The sequence below is a fragment of the Mesoplodon mirus genome (genome assembly GCF_964341445.2).
Source record: "Mesoplodon mirus genome assembly, contig: HAP1_SCAFFOLD_1651, whole genome shotgun sequence".
NCBI classification, from domain to species: Eukaryota; Metazoa; Chordata; class Mammalia; order Artiodactyla; family Ziphiidae; genus Mesoplodon; species Mesoplodon mirus.
In genome coordinates this window covers 40,794-62,927 of record NW_028294573.1, presented here as the reverse complement: position 1 = coordinate 62,927, position 22,134 = coordinate 40,794, and the positions used below count along the sequence as shown (strand labels likewise).

Here is a 22,134-nt window from a genome sequence, read left to right as displayed (position 1 = left end):
GGACTCGGGTTAGAGCATTGCTATGGCTGGGGTTCCCATGAAGCAAAGGCAGCGTGGAGCTCACAGAACAGGGGATGGGGTAGACTCAGGAATGCAGAAATAAGTCTGTAATAATCCAAAGAGGCCCCGACCTCTTGGCTCTCTTCCATTTTGGAAAGGTCTGTCTAGATCTCAATCCTTAAGATTTCATTCAAATCCAGAATATTGGTTCCTGGATCCTGTTTGGCACGCCCCTTTCCTCTCCCTCCATCCCTGACTGTCATAAACACAACAAATAAATGGCTCACAAATGCCTGTTGCTTCTGGAGCACTAATCTCCCTCCTCCACTCCTCTTACCCCTCTTTTATTCTCTTTCCAAGTGCTTGTCACACCTGTCAAATGATATACTTAGTAATTTATCCCTATTGTCTAGCTGTCTCCTGCTAGAATACAGGCTTCATCCAGGACTTTGTCCATGGTTGTATCTCCAGCCCCTGGCACAGTGTTTGCCATTTAGTAGACACTTGCATGTTTGCTGGAGGAGTGAGTGTATCAATAAATAAGTCAATGAAATGCTAGAGCAGAGACAGCGATGAGAGGACCAAGACATCTGGGGGCCCTCCCTGGGCGGTTAGGCCACAGGCAGCCACCTCCCAGGGGCCTCCTCCCAGGGGCCTCCCAGGGGCAGAGGGCAGCTTTCTCGCATGCCATCACCTCGATGTGTTGGAGCTCCTGGCGAAAGGTTTTCATCACATTTTTCACCTGTTCTTCCATCCTCTCCAGGAGCAGGCAGATGTCACCCGACTGTTTCTTCAAATCCTTCACGTACTGGCCATCCTTTGTATTTAACTCCTAGAGAAGAGCATGCCAAAGGTTGGGGCTTCCCCGGTGGCGCAGTGGTTCAGAGTCTGCCTGCCGATGCAGGGGACACGGGTTCGTGCCCCGGTCCGGGAAGATCCCACATGCCGCGGAGCGGCTGGGCCTGTGAGCCATGGCCGCTGAGCCTGCATGTCTCCGCAGCGGGAGAGGCCACAGCAGTGAGAGGCCCGCGTACTGAAAAAAAAAACGTTGGTCATCAACTGAGACAGAAGCCAGAAGTTGCCAGCCACGTCTCACCCCATGGGTGGCGGGGGGGACCCCTCCCATCAGCATCAGGCGCTAGGAATTATAACTGCACAAAGGGAAGGTGCCCGGGAGAGGCTGGGAGGGCCTGGGAGAAACACGGGTGTCTGGAGGCCATGGGCTCAGCTCGGGGCAAAGCCTCAACGAGCAGCGCAGGATCAGACCCCTCAATGACTACTTGTTGCAAATCTCCCTGCAGCCTCCCAGAAAGCCCAGGGTGCTTCAGCTAATCAATGAACAATATCCTGTGATAAGCCATAATGGAAAAGAACATGAAAGAGAATGTATATATATGTATAACTGAGTCACTTTGCTGTACAGCAGTAATTAACACAACATTGTAATTCAACCATACTTCAATACAAAATAGATTTTAAAAAAGTGTATTGCCTGAGCTATATCGCATTCTGGGTAACAAGTAAAGCCTCCGCCTTTCTCCATTCAGGAGAAGCTAACATCCCCCAGCTCCATCCCCGGCAGCCAGGACCGAGGGCCGGGCTCTTGCCTGCTGTAACTCGCTGATCAGCTTGTTCTTATCTTCTATCAGCCCAGCGCAGTGCACCTGCTGGGTGTTGAGCATTTCCCACAGCTCCTGGGGGATTCTCTTCTGTTTGCCCTCCTCCCACTTCACGGTGATCTCATCAAATTTGTCCTGACTGGTCTTGACCTCGTTCTCCAGCTTTTCAAGTCTGCAAATACAAACAGCCCAGCTCCTGAGGCTGCCTTCCAAGAAAGCAGGCTGGTTCTCTAGGGTCTGTAAAACAGGCCCGGGTACCCAGCTCTGCCTGAAAACCAAACCGGGCTCTGAGAAATCTTCTTTTAGTTTAATGCTTGACTCTAAGTAACTGAGACCGAATAAACAAAGTGACACATAACAAAAATGGATCAACATTAAGGCTGTACACACACACACACACACACACACAGATCAAGAGTCAATTTGTCACATACTTCTGAGTAAGATGGTGACAAACAGTAGTTAACCACTTGGTCACAAGTCCCATAGCTTGTGTTCAAATACTGATTCTGCTACTTGGCTCTCAACTTTAGAGAAATTGCTTAACTTCTGCAGGCCCCATTTTTCTCATCTGTAGAATAGAGAGGACGAAATGATCAACCGTTGACTTAAAAAAAATGCACAACATAAGAGTTGTGAGTTAAGTTTTATTTGGGGCAAAATGAGGACTGCAGCCAGACAGAGTTTGCAGACAGAGTTTCAGATAACTCTGAGAAACTGCCCCTGGGAGGCGCTGGGAGGAGCCGGGGTAAATAGGAGTTTAGCAGGTAGTTGGGAACGTCAAGAGATTATTGTTAAAGGAAACCAGATATCTCAAGTTAAGGAATTTAGCGCTTTTCTATGGGAAGATGCAAGAGTCTGGGCTCACTCATATCATTCCTGTGATGTGCACCTCAGCTATCTGGGGCCAGTATCCTGTGTTTTCACATCCTGAGTTTCCTCAGGGCTCACTGCAGGGAGTGGCTGCAGTCTGACGGCTGCTAGATGGCAGGTATTCTTTTCAACCCTGAGTCTCCTCAGGGCTCACTGGCTCACGCTGGAGGACTGCAATCGTTGATGACTGTGACATCCTTTGTTTATTGATATGGCAGGAAATATTCCATTTATAAATATTCCACTTATCACTACCTTCCTATGGCTGTTGTCAGGATTAAATAAAATTATTCCCAGCACAGTAGTCACTTAAATGGCACTCATTATTTTTTACTATTGACGTGACCTCAACTGTCTGGCCATTCCTCTCCCAAATTATCAAAAAATGACCAGTGGAACATACAAAAAGGAAAACTCCACCATTAGTAATGGAAAATAGAGATGATCTCCCAGAATTCCAGAAATTCCAAAGAAACCATGTGATGGAGAACACTGAGGATGGGGCTGGATAGAAGGAGGTATTAGGGCTGAGATGTGAGGCCCCTTCTGAGAACAGAGGGGCCAGGACATATGCCTGCGACCCTCTCCCAACTTTAACAGACTGTCCTTCTATGAGACTGTCTCCAAACGAGGGTTCAAACTCCCTTAAGGACAAGAATCACAACATAATTATCTTATGATCCCCTCTCTCCTTCCCACCTTCCAAGCTAGGGCACATAGTACATCTTATAATTCAATTAACTTTTTTTTGCTAAAAAATGAGAAACAGCTGTCAGATTATCTTTCCAGAACCCACATTTATCTTGTAACTCTGCCACTCGCGACCTTCCATTTTTCCTCAGTGACTGCAGGAGAAGTCTAACTCCTCATCAGGGCCCTCAGGGAGTTTCTGCAGCTGTCCCTGCCAATTCAGTCCCTGGTACAAGCCATGACAGGCAGTGGGAAGATTCAAGAATAAATTATATCTTGGTGACACTAGTAAAGTTGCTGGTGGGGAGAACTACTTATGTTGAACAACTGAAAATATTGTTGTTAAAATTGTACTGTGGTGGGCTTCCCTGGTGGCGCAGTGGTTGAGAGTCCCCTGCCAATGCAGGGGACACAGGTTCGTGCCCCGGTCCGGGAAGATCCCACATGCCACGGAGCGGCTGGGCCCGTGAGCCATGGCCGCTGGGCCTGCGCGTCCGGAGCCTGTGCTCCTCAACGGGAGAGGCCCGCGTACCACAAAAAAAAAAAAGAAGAAGGTAATACTTGAGGAAGGAGGAGGGAAGCAACGAGGGAGGGAGAGAAGGAAAGAAAGAAGGAGGGAGGATTCGTAAGGGGCAAGAAGTGGATTCTACTAGACTAGGTTTGACAAAGACAGGGAGAATTTGAGGACCCAGAGAGGAGATACATCACTGAAGAGCCAGGGTGGGTCCTCACCCTCACCTCTGACGCTTTAGCTCCTCTTCCTCGGCTCTCCTGTGGATCTCTCTGATATCTGCAGCTACCTGGATATTTGTCACCAACTCAGTGCCACAGAGCAGCAGTTTAGCCAATTTCTGAAAACAAATAAGAATTTATAAAGTTAGAAACATTTGCACAACTGTCTGTAGGTGTTCAGTCCAACCAAGCAGGAATTAAAAGCTACCTTAAGGGACTTCCCTGGTGGTCCAGTGGTAAAGAATCTGCCTTCCAATGCTGGGGATGTGGGTTCGATCCCTGATCGGGGAACTGAGATCCCACATGCTGTGGAGAAACTAAGCCCATGCGCCTCAACTAGAGAGCCCGTGTGCTGCAAACTACAGAACCCATGCGCTCTGGAGCCCACGCCACAGCTAGGGAGAGAAAACTCACACGCCACAACTAGAGAGAAGCCCACATGCTGCAACTAAGACCCGACACAGGCAAAAATAAAAAAATAAAAAATAAATATTTTTTAAAAACTACCTTAAGACTTTAAAGTGTAGCATCCACTTAGCAACCTGTTTCCATCAGGACACTTGTGATGTGATGTTACAGCTTACAATTTAATAGCACTCTGCAATTCTGGATGTACTTTAGTTTATTCTCATTAAAGGAGGGACCACCAGCCTATCAGTACGTGGGCATCCGCTCTGGGTGCATCTCAGCACTTTCCCCAGCAGGCCTCCAAGTGACTGACACTGCCAGGGTCCTTTCTAAGAAGCTCAGTTGGGGATGTGAGACACATAATAATAGTTGTCCTCCAATGTCCATTTCCCCCTCTTCTTTTAATAACAGAACACCCAAATTTTAGCTAGGCATTTGACCTCCCAAAATAGATACATCTCCCAACCTCCTTTGCAGCTAGAATGCAATCTGACCAATAACACATGAGCAGAAGTGTATGTGTCACTTCTGAATTGTGCCTTGAAGGGGAAAGGTGTGCCCTCTGCTGCCTCCTTTTTCTCTGTCTCCCAGGCTGGCATGTGATGCTAAAGTATGACGTGGTGAGCAGACGAAGGCAACCTAAGCAAGGGTGGAATGAGGTGAGGTTCCCAACCTCAAAGGAACACCCATATCAGCCCTGGACTATTTCTGCTCTGAACTAATTATTAAGTGAACCAGAGAAATAAGCTTCTACTTTGTTTAAGCTAATGTTACGTGGAACCTCTTGCTATAGGTGTTCTAATACAGGAGAGAATTGTAGCCGACTGCACTGCCCCCTCCCTCGAAGGACCAGGAATTTTGCTACTGGTACCCCCCTTCTAAATTCCTCTTTGTAAATTTCACATGCAGTACCTTCCCTCCTGAACTTTTGGTGATGTCATGATTTCAAGATGATAAATCCTCTCAAAAAAAGTTCAAGTATCCTTAGGTTATGCCTGAGTTTTTCCAAGTCTGTTTTGGAATTCAAATTTTTCAACTCTCGAATCATTTCTGAATTAGGAACTTATAAATATCTCTGCTCCAGGGAGCCACTGAAATGATCAGAGACTCTATTTCATCTCATTTTTCTAAGGAAATTTTGAAATACAGTTTTAATGAATACAGAACTGAACCTCCACCCAGCTATCCAGGGTACTCCAGGCTTTTTAAAAACAGCTGCAGCTTTATCACTTGTGCCAAATGGTTTTACATGCATAAGGAAGTAATGGCTTTCCTGTAGTTTTCAGCAATTTTCTATTTTCTACTCAGACAATGCGAACATCAGAAATTTCTGAATCAAGTAGTTAAGTCTCAAAGTAAAACTGAAAATGTTACCATCAGATTAACAGACACACCCCTAACATTTTTGAGACCCAGGGTGAGAGTTTAAGTGAAGGTCCACATACCATATATCTAAATATTTAAAAATATAATTCGGTGTAATAAACCACTAAATATGTTCTATCCACCTACCTTGGCACCTTCATAACAATTTATAAGTCCTAGTTTGAATTCAGACTACATATCAGAGTTCCTTTCAGAACTTGCTGGCTAAGGGAGAGCCAGTCTCTGGCCACCACCCTGGAGCCCACCCCATTCTCTTCACACTCCTAGTCCTTCAGATGCAGGCATGTGAATTTCCCAGACCACACATGCGAGCTCCATCTAAACCCCTGGTCATCCCTGAGGCCTTGTCTGCCCTGAGCAGGACAGACCCTGGGAAGAGGTCCATGCAGGCCTTGAAAGTGGGTTCAGAACCATTTGGGCAGGGAATTTGCAGCTCTGTGACACTCAGAGAGTGATCTAATAGGGGCACTTGGGCTCTGAGTAGACTTGAGGCAAGTCCACTTGAGGGGGTGCATCCAGAGGAGAGCCAGAACAAGACACAGGACCCTCCTCATTACCACTTTTATTCAATGGGCTAGAGGGCCTATCTAGTACAATAAGGCAAGAAAAAAAATTTTTAAGGTATCAAAATTGAACAGGAAAAGATAAAACTGTCATTTTCAGATGATTATATATGTAAAAAAAAAAGAAGAAGAACCTACAGGTAAACTATTAGAATTAACAAATGAATTTGACCAGGTTGCTGGATATCAGATCAATATATAAAAACCAATTGTACTTTTACATAATCAACAATGAACAACTATAACTTCAAGAAGTATAGGGACTTCCCTGGTGGTGCAGTGGTTAAGAATCTGCCTGCCAACACAGGGACACAGGTTCGATCCCTGGTCCAGGAAGATCCGACATGCCACGGAGCAACTAAGCCCATGCACCACAACTACTGAGGCCTAGTGCCACAACTACTGAAGCCCGCACTCCCTAGGGCCTGTACTCCACAACAAGAGAAGCCACCGCAATGAGAAGCCCAGGCACCACAACAAAGAGTAGACCCCGCTCGCTGCAACTACAGAAAGCCCGCACGCAGCAGTGAAGACCCAATGCAGCCAAAAATAAATAATAATTAAAAAAAGAAAAAGTATAAAACATTGCTGAGTGAAATTAAAGAATACTTAAATAAAAGGAGGGATAATTTATCCTCACAGATTATAAATCTCTATATTGGTAAGATATTAATTTTTTCCCAAATTGATCTATAGATTCAATCCAATCTCAATTAAAATCCCAGCTGCTTTTTTTTGGTGGAAATTGAGAAGCTAATTCTAAAATTTATATGGAAATGCAAAGGGTCAAGAACAGCCAAGACCATCTTGAAGAGCCACAAAGGTGGAGGACTTACCCTACCAGATATCAAGGACTGTCATGCAGCTACAGTAATTAAAATAGTGTGGAATTGGCATAAAGACAATTGACCAATGGAACAGAATAGAGAATCTAGAAACAAACAAGTATGTTCACCTGATTTGCAACAAAGGTGCATTGCAATGCAGAGGGGAGAGGATGATCTTCCCTCTAAATGGTGCTGGGTTAATTAAAGATCCATTTAGAAAACAATGAACCTTGAGCCCTACTTTTACACCACACGCAAAAATGGATTCCAGATCCATTTTGGTCTAGATTATAGACCAAAATGTAAACAGTAGAACGATGAGGCTTCTAGAAGAAAACATGGAAGAATATCTTTATAAAGTTGGAGTAGACCAAGATTAAACAGGAAACAAACAGAATTATCATTTAAAAAAATGATTGATAAGGCGCAGGACAGGGGCCCCTCCTGCCCAGGTCTTAGGACAGAACTGGTTGTTAATACCTTGATATTGAGAAAGGTAGCATTTTCTTTATACATTTCTCTTCAATAGCCACACTCTTCATGATTTAAGTCCTAAGTGAAAGGAACCTGGGAAAGCTGCTGATGAAAACAACATTATCTCTCTGGTTTAACACTCAATTTGACACTCTAAAATTGAAAATATACTGAACTGTGTATCAGTATTTTCAGGATTATAGCAGTATCTACTACAACAGTATTTTCAAGATTATATATAATACCCTTTTTATCCTACACAGAAACACTCAGAGATCACCAACCTAAGTATAAAGAGGTGATCTGGAACAAGAACCCATAATAGTTCAATATTCTCTCCACTACAATAAAATATTTTATCCTTGATCCAGTACAGCACAGCTTAGTCAATTATTGCTAGATACCTCTATGCTCTATAATAATATTTCAGTACTTTGAAATTTTTTTCTCCCAGTAAATACACTTTAATTTCTGCTAGCAGTGATCTCTCTTCTCCACCTTTATAAATCCCATTTAACTTTTCTAAGACCCAGCTCAAACCCCACTTTCTCCGTGGAACCTTCCCTGACCAGGCCGTCTGGGTGAGCTCTTTCCCATATCTCAACGCCCACGGTGTCACTGTGCATGCAATTAATTAAGTAAACGCGGCGCTGTGCCAGTTCCGGCGCGCTGCTTTGAACTACTGTTTCTCCCTCTTGCGCCTCTCCCTCCAAGTCCTTTATTCATGTCTCAGGAGCCCTGTCATCGCCACGGGAGCGAGATCAAAGACTTCCTTTTAGAGTTTATTGGGTACAAGCTCTGCCCTACTCCACAGCTACTCCAAGAGGCCCTCGCTCTCCTAGAACTTACAGTTCCACTGGGGACACCGCACGCACACACATCTTCGAAAAGTCATACAAGGCAGAAAAGTATCTAAAATGAAACGAATAGTACAGACGGGAAGTCAAAGAGTTCAACCTGCGCCGCGGAGGAATTCGTGGAAGAGTTGGGAAGTGAGATGGGATTGAAGTCTGCGAAGGTAGCCTGAGGAAAGGACAGGGGAAAGGGGGAGGGGAGAGGACAGGAGGGAAGAAGAGGGGAGGAGCGGGGCTTGGCATTGCAGCCCACCAAAGGCACAGCACAGGAAGAGCAAAGCCCCAGTCCCACAGGACAGTCGCGACCCAGTTACTCGCCAGTACCTACCAGTCTGCTTTCTTCTTTCTGTTTGTAGCTCTTGCTTTGATCTTTCTCACTCTCCTTCTCGTCCAGATATTCTCCAAGCGCTTCCCTGTGATGGAAAAAAGTAGAGAAACTGAAGTTACTTCTAGTACTTAGAGTCTATATTTTAAAAGTTCATAGTACATCACAGTATATACAAAAATACAGTCTATATGGATAAAAATTTGAATACTAAAAAAACACAATCGTAAAAACACTAGAATTAAATACAGGAGAGAATCTCTATTAGAGTAAGATCAAAGTTAGAAAAAAAAGTGAAAGGTTTTAACTTCCTAAAATTTAAACAGTTTGGGAGTTCCCTGGTGGTCCAATGGTTAGGACTCAGCCCTTTCACTGCCTTGGGCTGGGGTTCAATCCCTGGTGGGGGAACTAAGATCCCACAAGCCACGTGTTGTGGCCCCCCAAAATTAAACATTTTATCCTTGAAAGTCAAGGGATAAACTGGTAAAAGATATTTGACCAACTTCTGCTCTAAAATAGAATGGGATCCTTCAAATCCGTACAGAAAAGACAAAATACCATTAACACAACATTGTAAATCAACTAGACTTAAATTTTAAAAAGTTAAATTAATTTTTTTTAAAGACAAAATACCAAATAGGAAACTTGGCAAAGGATGTGAACAAGCAGTTTACAGAAGAAATACAAATGGCAAATAGACATTTGAAGATATGTTCAACTTCACATATAACCAGAGAAATGAAATTGAAAACCCTGTGAGGTATCCTCATTCTCCTATCAAGAGAAAAGATTTAAAAGTTGATAGTATCCGGTGGGGCAGAGGGTGTGGGTGACCATTGATTCATACTCCATGGGTGGGAACGTGAAGGGTCACAGCCCATCCAAAAGGCAACTTGGCAAGACTTTTCCAAAACTTACACGGGCCTCCCGTCGGACCGAACCTTTACGAACTTTCCACAGAAAGCTTTCACAAGTTCAAAAAGAAATATGCACAAGAATGATTACTGCAGCACTCTCTCTACTAGCGGGAACGTGGAAACATTCTACATACATATTAATAGTTGCCTGTTTAAATAACTTGTGAGGCAACAATACAAGAAAATATATTGTAGCCTATTAAAAAAAAATGATGTGCTATCTAGCAGCACAGAAAGATGTCCACAATATGTAAGTAAAAAGAGCCAGCTGTAGAACAATATGTAAAGTATAATATAGATTTTCTTCTTAAAATAGGCTTATATACATATGCACAGGAAAAATCTTGGAAGGATTTATGACAAACAGATGACAGTAATTATTTAAGGAAAGAGAACTTTACTGAGGACTTATAGTCTCTACATTTTTCTATTGCATGAATTTTATAAATAGCGCATATGTGTGTATGTGTTAATCAGAAAATAAGACCAAAGATGACGGGGGAAAGATAAGGTTCCAGATTCTGCGCTTCTTTGGAGGAGGCACGGGGGAATGACCCCACCAATACCCACCCCACTTACATCGTGGAGGTCCGCTGTCTCCTCTGGCACACAGCGGCCATGAGGATTCCCAGTTCTGCCTTAAGAAAAATGAAGCCATCCTCTTATGTCTTCAACCATGGTGAACAAGCAGATCCCTTTCTTGACTCTTCATTCTTCCTTGACTTTTTCTCTCCCTGACTTCCATCTCCCTTCCCTTTTTTTTTTCCGGTACGCGGGCCTCTCACTGTTGTGGCCTCTCCCGTTGCGGAGCACAGGCTCCGGAAGCGCAGGCTCAGCGGCCATGGCTCACTGACCCAGCCGCTCTGCGGCATGTGGGATCTTCCCAGACCGGGGCACGAACCCGTGTCCCCTACATCGGCAGGCGGACTCTCAACCACTGCGCCACCAGGGAAGCCCTCATCTCCCTTCCCTTTGTTCAAAGGTCAGCACAGCCCTACATCGTGCTACACCATTTTTGAGAGCTGGAATTGAGTTAGCACCCCTCACCCCACTCCCAATCCAACTGAAACTCTTTTCTTGTCATTTCATTCACTTCCATACTCTTATTGAAGCTACTCATTGCCCTTACTGAGAAAACGATTTGTTTCATTCTACTCAGGGCTTCAGATATTGCCAAGCTAATGGTGTTCTCATTACCATCCAAAACACACTCATTCACCTGACTTGCTACTTTGACCACCAATTAATTACCACCTCTGTCTAAATAATCCTTCCAACTACTTCCTGGAGCAAAGACCTGTGCTTCAGAAAGAAAAATAACTATGCTACACATTCTTATCATCTAGTTTCAGCTTTAATCCCATTGCTGCCTTTTACTTATCATTTCCGACTGCCTAGCACCACACTGTCCAATATGATAGCCACTAACCCCATGTGGCTCTTGAGCACTTGAAATGTGGCTGATCCAAACTGAAATGTGCTTTGAGTGTAAAATATGAACTAGATGGATTTTGAAGACTTTCAATTAAAAAATGCAAAATATCTCAATATGATTTATACTGATTACATGTTAAAATAATATTTTTATATAGTGAGTTCAGCAAAATAAATTACAAAATTTAATTTCACCTGTTCTATTTTTTTTTTTTTTTTTTTTGCTGTACGCGGGCCTCTCACTGCTGTGGCCTCTCCCGTTGCGGAGCACAGGCTCCGGACACACAGGCTCCGCGGCCATGGCTCGCAGGCCCAGCCGCTCCGCGGCATGTGGGATCTTCCGGGATCGGGGCACGAACCCGTGTCCCCTGCATCGGCAGGCGGACTCTCAACCACTGCGCCACCAGGGAAGCCCCCTGTTCTATTTTTTTAATGTGGATGCTAATTTACGTATTGTATTTCTCTTGGTCGGTGCTGACCTATCATATTCCCTAAAGGTGCCATCGCAGACTTCTCTCTCCTCAGGTTTGAGCTGGATCCCTCTTTTGGGAAACTGCTTCCCCACCACTGCCACCCAAATGGTCTCAATGGGAGCTGCCATCTTGAATAACCATACCTCCAGACAAGTCAGAGTCCTTTCTCAGGACTTAAAAAATTGAAATGGAAGTGATTGTTTGGCTGGGTTTAGAGCTCCAGGTTGAAAATCATTTTTCTTTAGAACTTTGAGGGCATTGCTCATTGTCTTCTGGTGTCCACTGTTGCTATTTACGAAACCAGATGTCATCCGGTTTCTTAATCCTTTCTTTGTATGTGAGAGTTGTCATTACTGTTGTCATCGTTGTTCACTCTGGAAGCTTGTAGGACCCTTCCTTTGGTTCTTGGTGTTCTGAGCATGCTCAGTGGTGTGCCTGGGGTGGGTCTACTTTCATTCATTGTGCTGTCAGGTGGGCCCTTTCAACCAGGGAACTCATGATCTTCAGTTCTGAAAAATGTTCTTGAATTCTTTCAGTGATCATTTCCACCCTTCTGTTTACTCTCTCCTTTCTTTCTGGATCTAGAAAGCAGATACTAGATCTCCTGGACTAGTCCTCTAATTTTTAAAAAATCTTTTTCTCTACTAGTTTCTTTTTCCTTTTCGTTCTATGTCCCAGGCAATTCCATTACCTTTACTTCCCAACCCTTCTACTGCTTCCCATTTCGACCTTATTTTTAATTTCCAAGAGCTCTGTTTTGATCTCTAGATTATTTTAATAGCATCCTATTCTTGTTTCACGTTTGCAATTATCTTTTCTTTTTTCTCTGAGGATCCTTCTTTTTTTTTAAATTTTATTTATTTTTGGCTGTGTTGGGTCTTCATTGCGGTGTGCGGGCTTCTCACTGTGGTGGCTTCTCTTGTTGCGGAGCACGGGCTCTAGGTGCACAGGCTTCAGTAGTTGTGGTGCATGGGTTTTAGAGCACAGGCTCAGTAGTTGTGGCGCACAGGCTTAGTTGCTCCACGGCATGTGGGATCTTCCCAGACCAGGGATCGAACCCGTGTCTACTGCATTAACAGGCAGATTCTTTTTTTTTTTTTTTAACATCTTTATTGGAGTATATTTGCTTTACATTGTTGTGTTAACAAAGTGAATCAGCTATATGTATACATATATTCCCATATCCCCTCCCTCTTGCGTCTCCCTCCCACCTTCCCTGTCCCACCCCTCTAAGTGGTCACAAAGCACCAAGCTGATCTCCCTGTGCTATGCAGCTGCTTCCCACTAGCTATCTATTTCACATTTGGTAGTGTATATATGTCAATGCCACTCTCTCGCTTTGTCCCAGCTTACCCTTCCCCCTCCCCGTGTCCTCAAGTCCATTATCTACGCCGGCATCTTCATTCCTGTCCTGCCCCTAGGTTCTTCAGAGCCATTTTTTTTTTTAGATTCCATATATATGTGTTAGCATACAGTATTTGTTTTCCTTTTTCTGACTTACTTCACTCTGTATGACAGACTCTAGGTCCATACACCTCACTACAAATAACTCAATTTCATTTCTTTTTATGGCTGAGTAATATTCCATTGTATATATGGGCCACATCTTCTTTATCCATTCATCTGTTGATGGACACTTAGGTTGCTTCCATGTCCTGGCTATTGTAAATAGAGCTGCAGTGAACTTTGTGGTGCATGACTCTTTTTGAATTATGGCTTTCTCAGGGTATATGCCCAGTAGTGGGATTGCTGGGTTGTATGGTAGTTCTATTTTTAGTTTTTTAAGGAACCTCCATACTGTTCTCCATAGTGGTTGTATCAATTTACATTCCCACCAACGGTGCAAGAGGGTTCCCTTTTCTCCACACCCTCTCCAGCATTTATTGTTTGTAGATTTTTTGATGACAGCCATTCTGACTGGTGTGAGGTGATACCTCATTGTAGTTTTGATTTGCATTTCTCTAATGATTAGCAATGTTGAGCATTCTTTCATGTGTTTGTTGGCGATCTGTATATCTTCTTCTGAGGATCTTAATGACAGTCATTTTTTCCTTTTTTCTTTCTTTTCTTTTCTTTTTAATTTTTTGGCCGTGCTGCACAGCATGCGAGATCTTAGTTCACCGACCGGGGATCGAACCCTGCATTGGAAGCATGGAGTCTTAACCACTGGACTGCCACAGAAGTCCCTTTTTAATTGAAGTAAAATTGGTATATAACATTATATAAGTTTCAAGTGTACTTAAAGACAGTCTTTTCGTTGTGTTTTGTTGTTTTCTTCCTACATGGTCTCAATTTCCTCTAAGTTGCTTTTTTCTGTTTATTCATTTTGGTGTCTACCTTTCACCTTAAAGACTTTCTTCAGACGTCTCGAAATCCTTGGCTACCTTTCCATGCTAAGACGAAAAAGCTTATGAAAGTGCTGAGTGCAAGGGTGTGGTATAATAGCTGTGAACTTCAGTGCAGGACAATCTACCTGAACCATTTCCTGGGCAAACCTGATTTCAGTGTCGTTAAGTCCCTCTTTCTGGGCCGGTCAGATTCTGCAGAGAGATTTCTCCAGTCTCCTGCCTGCAACAGGCAGGTCCTGCCAGCATTCCAGGAAGGGGGAGGGGGAGGCGCTCAGCTCCAGTGTGCATGTGTCCGTGGAATCCCCTTGCTTTTAGTACCATGTCCTTGCCTCCTCTCTGTCCAGCATCCCCCAAACCACTCATCCTCCATTTTACTTTCTCCAAACCTCCGGTCAACTGTGCAAAGTGAGAGAAAGGTTCTTGACATCTATTAATTTTCCAACCAATTCTTATTTTAGTTCCCTCTTCACTCCTATCCAGATAAACCTGATGCTGCCTTTTGGAGATTTATTGCAGAGGAAATCAAGGGGGCTCTGAGCTTTCCTCACTACTAGTTTATATTTCCATATTCTTGAATCTGCTAAGCCATTTACCATCTGTCTATATACGTCCCAGCTTCCAAAATGTTGTTGCTATTGAGTCCCCCTGTTTTGCTTGACTTTGTGGGTTTATATCGTTTTTACTTAATCCCTTTAAATCTCTCTCTCTCTCTTTTTTTTTTTTTTTTTTTTGCGGTACGTGGGGCTCTCACTGTTGTGGCCTCTCCTGTTGCGGAGCACAGGAGAGATCTCATTTTTGATAGAGATCCTAGGTAAATGCATGTGTTCTATCCACCATCTTGACTCAGAAGTGACATCTCTCAGGAATTTGAAATGTCAACTGAAAAACTAGAGATTGAGAGTTTGGGGTACTTTAGCCATTAATCTTATTCTTTATCTTCATATGACACTTAATTCTGTTAACAGCTTCCCCTCTAAAACTACACCTCAATGACCCACCAAGGCCTAGGCAGTTAGGGCAGTGAGCACCATAGGCAATCAAGGAGCCCAAGGCTAATTTTAAAACAACACAACTGACTAAAGTCAGTCTGTTTTTTATTATCACCCTGTGCCAGCAACAAAACAATTCATAAAACACTCCTTTCTGAAAAATCTTTTGTTAATCTAAGTTCCAAAAAATTGCTGCAGTACTGTCGATTTTTAAATCTTTTTTTTTTTACTTTATGTGGGTTTAAAATTTTTTTTTATTTATTTTTGGCTGCGTTGGGTCTTAGTTGCTGCATTCGGGCTTTCTCTAGTTGCGGCGAGCAGTGGCTTCTCTTGTTGCAGGGCACAGGCTTTAGAAGTGCGGGCTTCAGTAGTTGTGGCATGTGGGCTCAGTAGTTGCAGCAAGTGGACTCTAGAGCACAGGCCCAGTAGTTGTGGCACACGGGCTTAGCTGCTCTGCCGCATGTGGGATCATTGCGGACCAGGGATTGAACCCGTGTCCCCTGCATTGGCAGGCGGATTCTTAACCACTGTGCCACCAGGGAAATCCCTACTATTGTTTTTTAATAATATATATGTAAGCGTCAGTATAGCACCTTTCTATTTCTTATCCTTGAAGAAGGAAGTTAATTTGTAGAACTTGCAATTATACAGTTGGTCTCTGACACACAGACTCAGCTACACGCATGTGTTTTGAGAGCACATTTGAAATGGTTCAGAACTGTCCCAGCTCACTTCAGCGCAGGGCACGTCCACAACCCCCCAGCTACTCTATATCCCAGCAGATTAGGGATTTGACATAAACAACACTAGCCAAGTTATTAGAAACATGAAGAAACGGAACCTGAGTTACCTCTATTCTGTCATTCTATCCACAACTCGTTCTCTAAGTCTTGCGAATTCACTCCTTTGGGAACATTTCTTCATATGCTTTTTTCTTCCTTTTTTTCCCCAAAACACATGTAATTTTTCTTTTGGCCACGTTGTGGGATCTTAGTTCCCCAACCAGGGATCGAACCCAGGCCCTCGGCAGTGAAAGCGCAGAGTCTTAATCACTGGACCACCAGGGAATTCCCCACATGTAATTTAAAAGTATTCATTGGGACTTCCCTGGTGGCGCAGTGGTTAAGAATCCACCTGCCAATGCAGGGGACACGGGTTCGAGCCCTGGTCCGGGATGATCCCACATGCCACGGAGCAACTAAGCCTGTGCGCCACAACTACTGAGCCTGCACTCTAGAGCCTGTGAGCCACAACTACTGAAGCCCGCGCGCCTAGAGCCCGAGATCCACAACAAGAGAAGTCACCACAATGAGAAGCCTGCGCACCGCAATGAAGACCCAACGCAGCCAAAAATAAATAAATAATTTTTAAAAACATATATAAAAGTATTCATCCATTACTTCTTTCTCATTTTGTATTGTAAATTTTATTTTTATTTTTTAAAAAATTACCGGCATGGTAATATAACAAAGTTCAATAAAAGAAAATGTTCATTGTCTGCTTTTCTTTTCAGGCTATTGTTATTATCTGTGTGTTAGAAATTATCTGCTCCAGGCGTCAAATTCATTAGGTATGCTACTGCACCTCACTTATTTGTTTTTCTACCAGCCTCAACTGGCCATTCTTTTGTGTGTGTGTGTGCGGTACGTGGGTCTCTCACTGATGTGGCCTCTCCCACCATGGAGCACAGGCTCTGGACACGCAGGCCCAGCAGCCATGGCTCATGGGCCCAGCCGCTCCGCAGCATGTGGGATCTTCCCGGACCGAGGCACGAACCCATGTCCCCTGCATCGGCAGGCGGACTCTCAACCACTGTGCCACCAGGGAAACCCTGGCCATTCTATCTTATTCTCCTTGTCAGCGTTTCCTCTTCCATCAACTTCTAAATGCTGGGCTTTCTTAGGACTTAGCCATGAACACTTTTCTCATCCCTTTCTAATCCTCTTTCCCAGTGTAATTTAATTCATTCCTATGGTTTAAAATACAATCATAATGCTGCTGACTCTTTGTACTGGTCCCTCTAATCCAGATCTCTTCTGAGTTTAAGACCCATACCCAACTGCCTAGTGGACATCTCAATTTTAATGTCTTACAAAATTCGACTTCCCTTAGTATGGACAAAACCAAACCTTTGATTTTCAACTCCTGCCTTACTGCCCCCATCACTGTCTTTACCATCTCAATAAAAGGTACTACCATCTATCTACCCAGCTGTTCAAGCCATTCTAGCTTTTCCCCTGCGTTTCATCAGCATGTCCAATCAATCAGTAAATCCAGTCAATTTCAATTCCAAAATATGTCTGGAGTGCATCTGCTTTATCTCCAAACCACTGCCACTAACTAGTTCAGACCAACTTCATCTCTCACCTGGACAAATACAACTGCTTCCTAACTGGACTCCTTACTTTCACTTCTGGCTCCTCCAAACCATTCCCCAAAGAGCAACCAGAGTGATCTTAACATACTTAGAAATTTGAGAAATTCTCACACTAGGTCCTTGGCCTGTGGGTAAGAGCTATCACCATGTGGAAGGTCAAATGGACACTCCGAAACTTCACCCGAGTGCCTAAAAAAGCACTATTGTCAACAGGGGGAGATGGTGGGGATTAGTGTCACCCTTAGGGATCTCAAGGATTTGGGAGTGGTGGTGCCTATCAAATCTCCATTTAATTCACTGGTCTGGTCCCTGCAAAAACTGGATGGATCCAAGATAATAACTGTCAATTACTGCAAGCTCAACCAAGCAGCAGTCCTAATTGCAGCTGACATGCAGGTCGGGTGTCTTTGCTAGAGCAGGTTACTGTGGCCTTAGGGACATGGAATGTAGCCACTGATTGGGCCAAATGCATTATTTTCTACCTCAATCAGGAAAAAGGATCAGGAAGTTCACATTTACATGGAACAGATAATGTATACTCACATAGGCCTCTCACTCACAGAGCCATGTTAACTCTCCTGATCTGTCAAAATATAGTCGGAATAGATCAGGACCATCTGAATATCCCACAGAACATCACATTGATCTATACATCAGGGTTGGCACACATTGGCCTATGGGTCAAATCTGACCCATCTGTTTTTGTAGGGCTCACAAGTGAAGAATGATTTTTACATTTTCAAAAAAAAATTTTTTTAAGATCAAGAGGAATAGGCGGAGCGCAGAGGATTTTTAGGGCACTGAAACTATTCTGTATAATACTGTAATGGTGGAAACATGTCATTATATATCTATCAAGATCCATCAGTTGTAGCAAATGTACCACTCTGGTGGGGAAGGTTGATAGTGGAGGCGGTTATACATGTGTAGGGCTGGGGGTATATGGGAAGTCTCTGTACTTCCACTCAATTTTTCCGTGAACCTAACACTGCTCTAAACTATGAAATTTATTAATTTAGAAAAAAAGATCTAAATATGAGGGATATTTTGTGACACATGAACATTATATGAAATTCAGATTTCAGTGTTCTTTAGTAAAGTTTTATTGGAACCCAGCCACATCACTTTAGGGCCCTTGTGTCCAAAGGCCAGCAGACAAGAAGAGAAGCACCATCTTGGCAGGGCAGCTGACCCTGACCAGCAGGACAAGGTATAAGTGCTGTCACACTGAGAGGGTGTTCAGGGGGTCACGCAAGTTCCCCTTTGTACCCCCTTAAGACAAGGCCACTCCGTCTGTGCATGGACAGGTGCGGCAACCCCGGCCTGAGAACGGTGTGGTTTATCAGCCTCAGAGCCTGCAGGAAAAGGGGTTTGTGTCACACACCCAGATAAGCCACTGAGACCAGCAGAAGTGATAGCCGAGGTCCACTCCATAACTACTTGTGGAAGGAAGGCAGGCTGGGAGGCACGGAGGAAAGAAAGACCTCGGCGGGCAGGTCATGGAGGCCGCCTCTTCAGCGTATGGCCCACAATGCCTGGCGCAGCAGGCTCTCAATGAACATGCCGGAGGGATTATGATTTCCGTCTTTGACTTTACTAGTGTGTTCAATGTTTTAATATCCCATGCTTTGTTTGAACCTTCTGGTAGAAATGTTTTCTATCTTATCAAGAAACAAGGCCGGCTCACACGTAGGGCACGTCGCCCCCTCACCGCAGGGGCTCCGGCCCGGAGAAGCCACCCCCTCATCCCCGCACCGCGTCACCGCACCCTGGGCGCTCCTTGGCGGGACCCGCCCAAACCCAGCTCACCGCCTCCGAGCTTCCAGGCGCGCCGCGATGCGGAGGCGCCGGGCCTGGATCCGCTCCTGAGGGTTATCAGAATGTATCGAGGGTCCGAGAATCGGAGTGGCTAAATGCTCCTTCTCCTTCTCCTCCAGGACCCTCAGGGATCGCGGCGGATTCATGGCAGGTGCCTCCCGCCCCCAGGCAGCTCTGCCTGGACCACCGCCGGACTACCGCCTTGCTGCTATCAACAAGCCGTTGCTAACAAGCCGTTGCCAGGGAAAAACAGTCACCTAATCCGCAACTGGCGTGGTTGCGCGCGCATCCCCTCAGGCTCCGCCCACTGGTGTTCTGAAAGCTATATCCCAGCTTGGGGATTTATTCCTTTCTCCTGCAATTAGGGTAATCCCCACGAAGGCCCGGGGGTATTAACGGAGGCTGGAAGATTTAAGAGCTGCACCAAGTTGTGATTCGTCACTTACTGACCCTGATGATTGATTCTTTTTTTTTTTTTTTTTTTTTTTTTTTTTTTGCGGTAGGCGGGCCCCTCACTGTTGTGGCCTCTCCCCTTGCGGAGCACAGGCTCCGGACACGCAGGCTCAGCGGCCATGGCTCACGGGCCCAGCCGCTCCGCGGCATGTGGGATCTTCCCAGACCGGGGCACGAACCCGTGTCCCCTGCATCGGCAGGCGGACTCTCAACCACTGCGCCACCAGGGAAGCCCCTGATGATTGATTCTTCATTCATCAAATAAATATTCCTCAAAATCATATTCATCAAATATAATCGAGTGCCTACTCTATGCCAATCACTGTGCTAGCGCTGAGGATACAAGCGTTGTCCTTTCCTCATGGAGCGGATAGAATAGTACGATCGCTCGGAAAGTTTGAACTAAAGTATACTGTATCCATCTACGCGTCGTCCATTCATTTTTGAGCTCCTATTGATACTTTGTGCATTCGGCCCCTATGTTCTCTAGAATGTATCCATCAAGGAATTGTCTTCTGTAGCGGTTTTCAGTGGGGCTGAAACCTAGGACAATCCCACCATCACCACCTGCAATCACATACTTACAGAAAGAGGAAAATGGTACGGAATGCAGGGGTAGGGGGGAGTGAAAGTTAAGAGCACAGAAGCACAATTAAACTTTTGAGGAGTCCCTTGAGAGGCACTATTTCCTGGGCGTTTTTTTGTGTGTGTCGCATTGCCAACGAAAAATTCACAGTGTTCTTACTGAGAATTAAAATCCTTTCGAAAACAAGCTGGATAACATTTGGCAGAACCCTATCCCACTGGCCTGAGGTTAACTCGGGAAAGGGCACTGGAGTAGTAAGAAAATGCAGGTCCTAATCCTAGACCGGCCCTGCAACCTTAGGTATGCCACAACTCCTTGACCGTTTTCTCAGCTATACTGCCTGCCTACTCAAATCACAGGCAATTGTGAGGCCAAAGAAGATAACCGCGTTGTGAATAAGACCTACCCAGAGGCAAATGGAGTTTTCTTTTTTCTTTTTTGCTTTCTTCATGAGCCTTTACTGGGTGTTCTGGGGGCAAGGGAGAGGTCCAGCCTCATAGAAATGGGGGGGGGGTGGTCTCAGGATGAACTGCTGGACTCCGTGATGCTCTTGGAATAAGTCACATCTTTACGTAGCCGCTGGGGGGGGACCTCCTTTGGGTCTCTGGGGTTCTGATTCCTCTCCCCACTTCAAGGAACCCTCTTGGCCTTGGCTGCCCAGAGGAGCCTGGTCCAGGAGGGACTCCAACTGCAGAGATGGGGTGACTGGGCCTGGGGCTGGGGCAAGATTTGGGAGCCAGATGCCGCTTGGGGGTGGGGAGCCGGGGGAGAGAGATGGAATGGAAGCTTTGGCCCTTCTGATTCTTGCTGGGGATGTCCAGCACCTTCCCCTCCACAGGCCATGCCTCACTCTTCCTTGGGGCCCTCCGGGGCTGATATAGGGCATTGCTGTGGAGTGGATTCCCTGCGTCTCTGTTCCGGCAGCGGCGGCGGTCCCAGAACCGGGCGCCCAGATCAAAAGCAGCCATGGCCACGGCCCCTGGTCACCAGCAGCGCGGAGAGTCCTGGGGAGGCTGTGGTGGTTTGTGGTCGGTCTGACTGGGGGCGGGGCACGGTGGGGGGGAGGGCGGGGCTGGAGGTGGGATCGGAATTTTCAATTAATTTTTCCAAGTATACAAGTGGTAGGGAGATTTAGGAGTGCCAAAATCTTGGAGCAGTCAAGAGCCCAACACCTGCCTGGATCCTTGTCCCATATCTAGCTGGGCTGAGGAGTCTGGAGGGCGGGGGAGGGGAACGAGTTTTCTTCGGGCCTCAATCTCTCTCTCCTTTAGTTGTGACCTCCAGCTTTAACCTTCCCTAGGGGCTGAGGAATCAGGGGCAAGATATAGTTCTGACCCCTAACTCCTCTAGGTCCTGGCTCATGTCTCCACCACCTGTGAGAAGAGACACAGGTACATGCGTGTGTGCCTGTCTACGGCTGGGAGTAGGATACCACGAGAAAGTCAGTGGGAATAGGCTGTCACACCAGAGATGGGAGAGAGAGCAAAGGTACCATAAAGACTCATAAAGAGCGATCAATAAGCTGCTTGGCCTAAAGCCAGACACTTTTTGTGATAAGGAATCTGACTCCCTTTTCTGCTGTTTGAGCTTTTTAAGCCTCATGCCTTTCTTCCCCTTTGCTCCACATCTGGGCAGCTGACTTAAAAAAAAAAAAAAAAAAAAAAACCCTGGGTGCTCTCTCCTTTGGTGGGAGGTTCTTACTGTGTGTGCCGGGTACCCTCATCCTGGCCCTACCTCCCAACCATAATAACACCTCAGGCCAGCCTCCTTTCCTGGCTCTCTCCAGACATTCCCCAGCCAGCTGGGAGGTCTCTGCTGCTGTCACAGACAGCCTCAATTATATAAATAACCAACCTTTTTCATAGGTGTGGAAAAAAAGACACTCTCATTCACTGCTGGAAAGACACCTTTTAAAAAGACAGTTTGCCAGTCGCAATAGTTTAAATAAGCATATGCACTGAGTAGGCAATCCCACTTAAAAGAATTAT

At 45.2% G+C, this 22,134-nt stretch overlaps 1 protein-coding gene across 1 annotated transcript in view; it reads right to left on the bottom strand.

Annotated features, from left to right (window-relative positions):
• The window catches only part of LOC309798098 (dynein regulatory complex protein 1), a gene marked incomplete at its 3' end in the record, with an annotated part of 28,503 nt that extends 9,207 nt beyond the window's left edge, over positions 1–19,296 (bottom strand). The window contains exons 1-5 of the mRNA XM_082646410.1: positions 19,099–19,296; positions 8,755–8,839; positions 3,921–4,033; positions 1,608–1,791; positions 695–832 (exon numbers count right to left, since the gene is read on the bottom strand). Of these exons, the coding sequence (XP_082502536.1) occupies positions 695–832; positions 1,608–1,791; positions 3,921–4,033; positions 8,755–8,839; positions 19,099–19,253 (675 nt within the window). The remainder of the gene's footprint in view (positions 1–694; positions 833–1,607; positions 1,792–3,920; positions 4,034–8,754; positions 8,840–19,098) is intronic.
• Positions 19,297–22,134: the final 2,838 nt, after the last annotated feature.